Source organism: Mercenaria mercenaria, chromosome 11 (assembly GCF_021730395.1).
Source record: "Mercenaria mercenaria strain notata chromosome 11, MADL_Memer_1, whole genome shotgun sequence".
In the NCBI taxonomy this organism is placed as follows: Eukaryota; Metazoa; Mollusca; class Bivalvia; order Venerida; family Veneridae; genus Mercenaria; species Mercenaria mercenaria.
In genome coordinates, this window is record NC_069371.1 from 47,807,401 (window position 1) to 47,819,248 (window position 11,848).

At 38.0% G+C, this 11,848-nt stretch overlaps 1 protein-coding gene across 2 annotated transcripts; it reads left to right on the forward strand.

Annotated features, from left to right (window-relative positions):
- The first annotated feature begins 4,249 nt into the window (after positions 1–4,249).
- Positions 4,250–11,152, forward strand: LOC123531929 (uncharacterized). Of its 2 annotated transcripts, XM_045313233.2 has the most exons (6): positions 4,250–4,405; positions 4,828–5,097; positions 5,432–5,533; positions 6,007–6,162; positions 9,057–9,170; positions 10,921–11,152. In XM_045313233.2, exons 1-5 carry the CDS (start codon positions 4,391–4,393, stop codon positions 9,165–9,167), a joined length of 654 nt encoding a protein of 217 aa, XP_045169168.2. In that variant the 5' UTR covers positions 4,250–4,390; the 3' UTR covers positions 9,168–9,170; positions 10,921–11,152. The 2 variants fall into 2 exon arrangements, with proteins under 2 accessions (XP_045169168.2, XP_045169169.2); XM_045313234.2 differs by lacking the exon at positions 9,057–9,170.
- The last annotated feature ends 696 nt before the right edge of the window (positions 11,153–11,848 follow it).

Consider the following 11,848-nt stretch of genomic DNA (forward strand, 5'->3'; position numbering starts at 1 on the left):
ATAACTGAAGGTATCAACACATACCAATATAAATATTTTGGACATGCCATATTTCACAAACAAGCACCTGTTTTATAACGTCGTTGTCTGACGTCAAGGCAACGGTTCATGACAGGCCACTTTATTATTCAAAATGAAAGTCAATAAAACAAAATTATTATACTTTTTTTTTTATAGAATTTTAAAAAAATAATGCCATGTCCTTGATTTGCAATGATACATAATACGCTTCAATATTTCAAACAAGTTAAATGCGATATTACATGTATACAAGAACCAGCTTCTTGCGTCAAAATTGACGTCACATTTAAGATCAAGCCGTTACGGTACCGAAATTAAATATCTTTAAGATCTTATTGATATACCGACCACATATAAGCAAACATATCTAGGAAGTCGGACGACTATTTCAACTGTGCGTTTCACTAGACAGGAACATAACGAGAATATTTTAATGCACCATCTAAAAAAAATAGGCATAATTATTTACAGCGTGTAATTTTATGTTTTCTTATTTTTATTTAATTAGTAATACTCTCAACATATGTCTAAGAAAATCGATTCTTAAAATATTTTCCAATCCATCGGCAGAAAAGTTTTGTCATAATAGGCTTTAACACTGAATGTTCTTTTTCAACATATGATCTTATTTAGGGAACGTAACCAATATTTACCCCAATTTACTGAAAAGTGTAAAGTGTCCCAGTTTCCCCATTGTCCCAGTTACCCCATTTTACCCTAATACCTTTTTGGTCAATAGGCCTACACCATGGAAGAATTCGTACTTTAGAGTTTAGATATAAGGCTCTACAATTAACACAGTTACCCCCGGTTCCTCGTTACTTTGAACGGAAAAAGAATAGTAAAAACAACTAATTCTCATAACATAGCATAATCTGTCAGTAGCAATAATTTCCTGATATCTAAAAAAATGTTGTTGTGATACGAGCTGGAGGTTATTGACTTTTAAAAATACAAAAAAGCTGATAGAAAATATTATAATTTCTAGTAAAGACATCAGCAGCTATGGCACAGGCAACGTGCAGGCTTTTTCCTAACTTTGTGAAGGGTTCCAGGAAAGGCTAATGTGAACTCCAGTCATTATTTCAGGCATGTCTGACACCTGGGAAGAACCACCTACTTTCAAAAGCTTAGACAACAAGGTATATAGCCTAGCTGATGCCGGGGGATTCTTCAAATGGAGCACGTTACGGCACTCGAATCCACAGCTGTAAAAGAGGCGAGTTACAACCACCGACCACCCTCAGTTTTGTTGATACTAGTATTTAAATCAAGAGTTAAAGAACAAGTTACTACGGACCAGACGAAATAAAGTTAGACGGTCGATATTGCGACTCGAACTGTGAACAAACAGACGAATAGTGAAAGCAGCCTCCCCATCCCACTCTGCCTAGTCTGGGTAGGAACTTGCATGTGCATTCCAAATAAAAAACGGAGGATAGGTAAGAAAAAAGGGCCAGCCGCATTCGAGAGCGCCAGAAAAGTACAGCACTCAATACTGTCCCCCATTTCAACGTTTCTTTCACCCAGTACTCGATCATTTATTTACAAATCCTATGCATATATTCATTTTAGAATTATGAGCTTTGTCTCAAACATTTATTACGCCCACTCGTATATATATCATGCACATAAACGAATGGCTTGCTGTTCAATAGTCAAAACTATTTGCTATAATTATGTTCGAAGACATCCTGAAGGGGTTTTTTTCTTCTATTTTTCAGTCTAGTACACCTGTGCTGAACTACTGACCGGTCAACCGCACAAACTATATGGATCGGTGATTTATATATGAAATCATGTAATGAAATGTTGTAGTATCTGATTATAGTGTTCCAGATAAAATGAAATCATTTAAGATGGAAATATGATAACACCTGAGAGGAGAGTGACACGCTAGAGATTTATGTTTTTATTTTCGAAAAACAAAATTTAATGTAGAAAACAAAATAATCCAGTGAGTTCTATACAGATAACCCAGTGAGTTATATACAGGAACATTCGACTGAACGGTACGAAGGTAGATTTTAAACCGTGGTGTGAAAACGGCACCTTAGTTTCAATTAAAAACATTAAGTAACTCTTTTGTAACACCACAATCACAGGAGCTCGAGGTCGGGAACGCAGATTTTTCTGCCTTATCCGGCCTTTATATATTGACAAAGCTTACGGCCTTTACGAATATAATCGAAATTTTCCATAATCTCAACTTTTAAAAATTACTCATAAACTCTGGTATACTAATTGTTATTTCAGTCTATCGGCACCTTGACGGTAATTTATGAAAGTTACGATTTGGACAAAACAAGACCATATTCTTTGAGTTTGGTTCTATGGTCACGGTATAAAGGCAAAACCGCGCAGAAAAAATATGATCATGACTCCGAGCTCCTGTGACCACAATAATGGTGCGTCTAAGCTAAAGACCTAAATTGTGTCGTATGACATTCTAACCCAACAAAATTTGAAAAAAAAAAAACAACCCTTAAATTAATGAGTAAGATACATAGATTGCTCATTGTAATGAAACGATTTTAAATGAGCCACGCCATGAGAAAACCAACAGAGTACATTTGCGACCAGCATGGATCCAGACCAGCCTGCGCATCTGCGCAGTCTGATCAGGATCCATGCCGTTCGCTAACGGATTCTCTAATTGCAATAGGCTTTGGAAGCGAACAGCATAGATCCTGACCAGACTGCGCGGATGCGCAGGCTTGTCTGGATCCATGCTGGTCGCAAATGCACTATGTTGGTTTCCTCATGGCGCGGCTCAAATAAGCGCTTAGATAAGGGTATAAATTACTGTCAAAAATGTTAAAGGTTGATTTAATACGAGGTCCTTTAAAAAGTTTGATAGCTCAATCTTGAAAGAATGTGATACGATAGCGAGTTTTGTCTGTTCGCTAAACGTAAAGTTGTTTGTTGGTTCTGTCAACTAAAACTACCGTTAGATGGGGCCTATGAGTAATGCACATGATGAAAGAAATCAGGCTGCCTGCTTGACCGGTTTTCATAGATCCAGATACGAAGCATTTGGGAGCCTATACCGGAGTAAGACACGACCGGATTTTCAAATAACTCACTATCAATCACGAGGAGATACATATTACTCAGGTCACTAGGTTGAAGAAGACAAAGGCAAAATAGCTTAAAGTATTTCATACTTGTTTACCTCGTCAAGATGGGCCAAACTAATGTCAAATTATTTTACTTCGTGTCCACATCGTATTTTAAGCCCGCCCGCTCAGCTCAGTAGGTAGAGCGTTGGTCGGTCTACGGATCGCGGGGTTGTGAGTTCGATTCCCGGGCGGGGCGTATGTTCTCCGTGACGATTTGATAAACGACATTGTGTCTGAAATCATTCGTCCTCCACCTCTGATTCATGTGGGGAAGTTGACAGTTACTTGCGGAGAACAGGTTTGTACTGGTACAGAATCCAGGAACACTGGTTAGGTTAACTGCCCGCCGTTACATGACTGAAATAATGTTGAAAAACAGCGTTAAACCCAAAACAAACAAACAAACAAACATCGTATTTTTAAGGTGAGTTTAGACCACACTTTGTTTCTACAATGTAAGATAGCAATTATTCTATGTTTTTAAAACTATACTGAAAAGAGAATCATAATGGCTGGATAAGTTTGCAGACGAATTTGTGAAAACACAATAATTCAAGGAGGGACTGAATTATCCACCTGTGTATTATACCGGTATTATCAGACTGATTTTCACGAAGTTCACGTGGGAGTGTGGGAGAAAAAGGTTTGTCACTACGTTGGTGGGTCTTTAACAGAGCTTGAGGGATTTTTTTTCAAGTCAAAACGACGTGCAGAACACGTGACCTTGGACACAGTGTGACTTGCTCAAAGGTCCAAATAGTTTTATTTCTTGTCGGCTCTATATCTTCTAAATCGCTCAAAAGATTTTCATAAAATAGGCGTAAATTGTTTACATCACTAAAAGCAACGTACAAACTACAAAACACATGAAAATAGGCGCAACTGTTCACGTATAAATACTGCTTATTGGGGTATTAATCATTTTCAGTGGTAGTTCTAGTTACTTTTTATTTTTCTTTCGGAAAAGGACGAGAATTTTTTTAAGTAATTAAACTATCAGCTATTGAATAAGTAGAAACGGTTCAACCGTACTGAAAATGTTTGGTTTAAAGTTTCAAAAGTAATTGAACCACTGCCTTTCAATGTTTGAAAACAAAGAACTGTTTCGTTTGATTTCATTGTACAATGTATTTCATTTAACCTTTTTCTGTTAGACGAGCTTTAAATACCTAAAATATACATTTTGCTTCACAAATACTTAAAATAAATTATGTAACTATAATTTGTTGGCTTTGTATTGGATTAGAATGTCCGCTGCTGAGGTAAGTTCAGTGTTATTCATGTTATTTTTTTTCACAAGTTATGTGCAGTTTTACTTATGTTATTGATGAAATTAAAAGGCCGTCGCTTTATCGATAAAAAAAGTGTGAAATCGCAAAAAATATGTGCCAAACTGTCAACCCCGAAGCATTGAAATTTAATTGATGATCTGGACACGATTGATTCTGCCTTTGCGACCAGAGTAGATCATGATCAGCCTGCACATCCGAGCAGTCTGATCAAGATCTGCACTGTTCGCCATCCAGTCAGTATCATTTTGGTAAGCACCCCTTTAAACAGTTAATGGTACTGTCCAAATTGAAAGATGGACAAGTTCATTATAGAAATTTAGCAGGATAAGGATTAATTACTAATATGGTTGATATGGTGAACTTTACATATAAGTATTTAAGTTTCATTACAGACAAAACATGAAGAAAAGGAAGAAGGTCGTAACACTGCTTCTCCTCCAGTGTCCGGGCGACCAACTAAGACCCTTTTTTCTCTAATGGAAGACGAGGCTGGAGGGGCTACACCCGAGCCTTCCTATCTAGCGGACTACAACCAAGAATTCGTGTACAATGAGATAAGCCCCAAAGATTATAATAGCTCGAACTTCCCGAGTCTTATGTCGCACCTTGGTCCAAAAGCCAAACATAGAACAATAAGTAATTTAAAGAAGAGACAGGATCAGGTACGAACTTAGGTATTTTTCGCAAGTGTGGTGTACAGAAGACGAGAAACATGAGAATTATAGTTTTAGGACATAATACAGATTAATATGCACAAAAGTTTAAAATTCGCGAGTGACAAAAATGAAACCATCTGCATGAATGACACCCATTCCACAGTATTTTTAATTAAAGAATCCAATTAAGAAATCAACACATGATATGCTTTATCTTTAACATGTTAACATAATATTTATCAAAAATACCGTACTAATTTTATTTGGATTCTCAAATTTAATGTGAGAAGCAGGAGGGTTTGTTTACATTGATATCTTTATTTTCATATTATCATTTTAGCAAACGCTTCCTACGGAAGATGAACACGGCGATGGAAAAGGAAAACCAAAACGACATAAACAGAAACTTACATTTATGGAAGAGATGAGACGCCGTAACGAAGTACGGTTTCAGTTTTATTATTTCTCTGTCTAAGCGTGCTCTGGAAAATAAATGCATAGGGTTTGGCGTTTCTTTGATCAAAACAGTTTTGAGAAAGATGATATAGTTCGACTGAAATAAGTGCTATGTTTGTGGGAAGAGTGCTTGTTGTCTACCTCGGGGGAGGGTGGGATGTGTGCGGGTGGTAAAGGGAAGTACCGGGGTATGCCCGTGTCGGCTCCAGTGTTTTCAGTTCGGTTCAGGACTTGTAGCATCACTGGCATCGTTTGTCCCATGCTAGGAAAGTTTGGGTAACGTCACGAACCATCTCTTGAAATATTTTAGAAATATATGTCGTATTTCGTACTTCTTAACAGTATCGCAATTTCTAATTCCATTTGGTGTAACATATCTTGTTGTACTAAGTATAAAATTGGTTTGTTTTTGTTTCGAGGGAATTCCATTTAGTATTTTATTAATCATATCTAATTTAGGCACGATGGATGCGCATAGAGGCCGTGGCCAAAGAGAAAATGGACTATTATGAAAGATATGTGTCCGACATGACCTTGAAAATAAAACAACAAAGAACAAAGATAAATCAAAGAGCTGAGCAACTTTTAAAGTCACTTGAAAAGCAAGAAGCGCAGGTTAGTAAACTTTCGACACAGGTTTATAAAATAAAGAATGCCCTATTGGTTTTCGTTCTGGTTTGCTTAATTTGTGAAAACAAAGAATATTATGTTTTCGTATGATTAAAAGGAAAGATGTTGCCATAATTTCAGATCTGGATAACAGTACAAACTTGAAATAACTACAATACCATTAGATTTTATAAAAAGATTTGCCAATGCATTTGCCATTACTGGCAATCTTGTTAGCGATAAATGCAATTAATTACAGAAACTGAACAGCTGTCACATCAGCATTAGATGAAGTGTAGGCTATACTGCATAATAACACGTATGGCGCAATTTAGTCATGGCGTTTTACATATTTGAAAACCGAGTTGTTTTTTCTTCTTCATAAAATGTGAGGTAATATAGCGATAAATATTCGTTGCGTCTTTCCTTAGGTACATTTTGTTCTAGAGTGTCATAGAAGACTTCATGTAATGAAAATACAGTAGATAACCTGTGACTATATAATGATGATAATAAAAGATAATAACTTTGTAACAAAACAGTAACTGTTATATGGGTAAAGCCGAAATGAAAACGATAACATCATAAAGAAGGTCCTATGACACCCCATGGTTGCATATGCCTGCTTTGGTGTCACTGACTCCATGTATATTTGATGGAGGAGAATTATTGTGCTCTTGATTAGCCCGCAGATGATTCTGCCTTTGCGACCAATGCAGACGAAGATCAGCCTGCACATCCGTGCAGTCTGATCATGGTCTGCACTGTTTGCTATTCAGTCAGTAATTTTTCAGTGAAAACCCCTTTGAGTAATAAGTGGTACTGTCCAAATTGAAAGATGGACTAGTCCATTATAGAAATATAGCAGGTCGAGGGTTATGGTACTGAAGCTTGATTGTTCTGTTCTGCCTTGATACGTCCAATGCTTGCATTTTTCCACAAATAAATTGTCATCTTCTACGCGCTATATCTGACTGCCTGCAAGGCTGTGCCGTAGGGGGAATGTCATGCATGCCTGCAAGGCTAAGTCGTAGGGGGAATGTCATGCAGGCCTGCATGGCTAAGTCGTAGGGGGAATGTCATGCAGGCCTGCAATACTAAGTCGTAGGGAAGAATGTCATGCAGGCCTGCAAGGCTAAGTCGTAGAGAAGAATGCCATGTAGGTATGGTAGGTATGCAAGGCTAACTCGTAGGGAAGAATGCAATGCAGGCCTGCAAGGCTAAGTCGTAGGGAGGAATGCCATGCAGGCCAGAAAGGCTAAATCATAAGGAAGAATGCTATGCAGACCTGCAAGGCTAGGTCTTATGGAAGAATGCCATGCAGGCCTGCAAGGCTAAGTCGTAGGGAAGAATGCCATGCAAGCCTGCAAGGCTAGGTCTCAGGGAAGAATGCCATGTAGGCCAGCAAGGCTAAGTCGTAGGGAAGAATGCCTTGCAGGCATGCAAGGCTAAGTCTTAGGGAGGAATGCCAAGTAGGCCAGCAAGGCTAAATCACAAGGAAGAATGCCATGCAGGCCTGCAAGGCAAGGTCTTAGGGAAGAGTGCCATGCAGGTCAGCAAGGCTATGTCGTAGCGAAGAATGACATGCAGGCCTGCAAGGCTAAGTCATAGGGAAGAATGTCATGCAGGCCTGCAAGGCTAAGTCTTAGGGAAGATAATGTCATGCAGGTCAGCAGCAAGGCTAAGTCGTAGGGAAGAATGACATGCAGAACAGCAATACTATATATCGTAGGGAAGAATGTCATGCATGCTTACAAGGCTAAGTCGTAGGGAATAATGTCATGCAGGCCTGCAAGTCTGAGTCGTAGATAAGAATGTCATGCAGGCCGTAGGGAAGAATGTCATGCAGTCCATCAAGGCTAAGTCGTAGGAAAGAATGCCATATAGGATGCAAGGCTAACTCGTAGGGAAGAATGTAATGCAGGCCTGCAAGGCTATGTCGTAGGGAGGAATGCCATGCAGGCCAACAAGGCTAAATCATAAGGAAGAATGCCATGAAGGCCTGCAAGGCTAGGTCTTAGGGAAGAATGCCATGCAGGCCAGCAAGGCTAAGTCGTAGGGAAGAATGTTATGCAGGCCAGCAATACTAAGTCGTCGGGAAGAATGTCATGCAGGCCTACAAGTCTAAGTCGTAGTGAAGAATGTCATGCAGGCCTGCAAGGCTAAGTCTTAGGGAAGAATGTCATATGAAAGAATGTCATGCAGGCCTGCAAGGCTAAGTCTTTGGGAAGAATGTCATGCAGGCCAGCAGCAAGGCTAAGTCGTAGGGAAGAATGTCTGCAGGCCTGCAATACTAAGTCTTAGGGAAGAATGTCATGCAAGCCTGCAAGGTTAAGTCATATGAAAGAATGTCACGCAGGCCTGCAAGGCTAAGTCGTAGGGAAGAATGTCATGCAGGCCAGCAGCAAGGCTAAGTCGTAGGGAAGAATGTCTGCAGTCCTGCAATTCTAAGTCTTAGGGAAGAATGTCATGCAAGCCTGCAAGGTTAAGTCATATGAAAGAATGTCATGCAGGCCTGCAAGGCTAAGTCTTAGGGAAGAATATCATGCAGGCCAGCAGCAAGGCTAAGTCGTAAGAGGGTTGGTGTAATGCAGATACTAATGCATTAATAATTAGTTAGTGATACTCTATTGCCCCATACGCAGCAATAACTCCACAGCGTTTCATTTAGGCAGAGCCTACACTAAACACATTATAAAAGTTGTTCAAAGTCCCTATCTCAGCCTGTATCATCATGAAACATTCACTTTGAAACAGATTGTCGATTTTTGTCCCTATTAAACAAAAACAATTGAAACTGTTCAAGAGTTAAGGCCCTTGATTGATCACAAAAAAAAAACAACCCATATGTATATGGATATTTATATTCTTTTTAATGTATATGTACGGTCTATATGCAGAAAAGGGAAGACAGGCTCTTTGACTCCCCGTACGGACGGATGTGGCGCCACCACAGATCAATGCAACGACGGGCGTATAGCCTTGAACCAATGCCACAGAAAATATCTTAATATGTAAGAGTAAATAACATGTTTTATTTGATGGTTTAAATGTTTCGTGTGCAATTGTATGAATTCATTAAGAAGTTTGAAAAGTCAGGTAGTCGCGGCCGCGTGGTTAAGGTCACTGACTTCAAATCGCTTGCCCCTCAGCGATGTAGGTTCTAGCTTTAGCCTCGCTTGGGGCGTAGAGCTCTTCATGTGAAGAAGCCATTCAGCTGGCTTACTGAAGGTCGGTGGTTCTATACCAAGGTGCCCGTCCCTGAGGAAATAAAAAACAGAGGGCATGGGGTTTTCCTCTATGATCCACATAGGTTAACATTTTTGTTGAAGTATCACTGAACACTATAAAGTGAAAAAAAATACAAGTTCTATATTATATTTTGTCATGTAATTAATATTTTCTTTATAAGTAGACAATACACTTTCAAATGATACCAAAATTATGTGAGCTTACCAGACATCAATATTTGATATATTTTGATAGCTTACTGTTTTATAGAACTTGCTTATTTGTGGATCGGATACCTTAAATATAAGCCTTTGAAAACAGATCAATTATGTGTGTGTTTTTTTTACCACAATTGTTGTAGTGTGTTAATTTCAGGAAACAAATTAGCTATATACTTACTGTTGTATATCTATAATGTATTCGAACTAAAGAAAGAAATACAATAACGTATTTAATCACCAAAAAATTGCTCTGCAGTAGTATTTTAAAAGCAAATGATCAAGAGAATTTCTTTTCCTACGGCAGTGGATCCGCCATGGCAGTAGGTAACTTCCCGGTGTCCGTTCATACCGGAGAATGCCGAAACCGCGTACAGAAAGTACGAAATTGAACGAAAATATCCGATTGCCATTTCGTGTCCTTTTCCTTAAGGTATTGGACCCGTAATGACACTCGGCAGTTTCCGCGTGATTACGTAGAGTCGTCAGGCGATTCGGAATTCTTAGGACCTATATAGATGTAGCTCAACGTGCCCATGCCTCTCAATGAAAAGCCGGACAATACAGAAATTGCATACGGAGAATAAAAAATTTTGCCGTTCAAAGCCATAAACTGGTATTCTAGGGGGAATTTTCATTCTAAACTTCCATCTCATTTCTTTTGTGAGAAACTGACACAAATATCTGTATATATAAACATTGGCGGATTCAGTGTTCAGGTCAATGAGTACAAACGAGATTGCAAAACATAAACTCGAAGAGTTTAACGTGTTAAAGACAAATTCAAAAGATCAAGATAAATGCATATGGTGCATCCCAAATGTATGGGTGAAGATCAGGTGGTCTATGTTCTTCAGTTGGTCGTTTTCATTTGTATTTGGTCCAAAACTGACTGAAATATACAGACAAAATATGAAGTAAACATTGAGCACAAAACGAAGTTCCGCACTGAGGTCAGTTTCAAAAGAGAAAGTCAAACCATAGTCTCTTTTTCGTAATTTGGTTAGTACACATAAACGTCGCGCTCTTATTGCAACTTGGATAATATCCTGCCTGCTTTGATATTATGACTTTTATATAGTTAGATAGTTTTAAGATTAAATAATTTAACTGATTTTTTTGCCGTTCACTCCAGACATGTAATGTACAAAAAGATGACATCGTTATAAATATCGAAAATTCATTACATATGGTGCAGTTTACGGGCATCACAGAAACAAAACTTTACACAGATGCCCCTGATAGAACTTTTACCCTATTGTTTTTAAGTTTTCATCATTTATGGATTATCATTTTCAGTTAAATATATTTTCAGGCACCCTTTCAAACGCTACACAAATCGCAAGAAGCCAAAGACTGATGATCAGACAACTACAAAAACAACTTCACACCTCTACAGTATAAAAAATTGGGGGGAAAAACGATGGGAAAAATATATTAGGTTTCTTTAAAAACTTTGCACTTGTCGTTGAAGAAAAATTTATGCTGATATTGTGAAAATGTTTTGTTTTATATTGAAAATAAATGCCAACCAGTCGAACAGAAGACATGGACTGAGGGCCGTCTACCATATTTATATCATATGATGGAGAATCCTAATTTTATTTTTAACTGGAACTGAATTTAGCTATTAGGTGACGTTCTGCCATTCCAGAATTGCGTTAAAGAATTTTAGTTGCACATCTATTATGAACACGTACCAATAAAACAATCGATTTTGAAAATTAATAAAACGGCAGTACTGTTGCAGCAATGCTAGGGACTTATAAAGATTGGAAGAAATGACATTTAGAATAATGTTTAGAATCTTTATCATATTAATGTTCATTGAATAAAAAGTTAACCAACTATCTAAGACATTTACCTACAATAACAATAGCAAATATTTGGTATGTAAACCGATTAATACACAAAACAGTTTACAACATTGCAGGAACGAGTAAATTTCATTTTATGAAGGTCATGACTACGAAGTCTGGGTTGAAAGTACCATGGTGTACAGAATAATACATAAAAAATGCTTTCCCACAGCAATATTTATTGTAAATTATATTTCATTGAATTTCCACAAGCATGGAAGAAGCCGCTGTTCATTAGCCTGTTTTTTATCTAAAATGGTGTCAAAGACATTTTGTTTATAGTCATCTTGGAAGATCTTTGATTAATAATAAAAATATGTGCTCGAATAAGACAGCAATTGTTAGTTAACCGTATTCAAGTCTTCAACAATATACATTCATGGT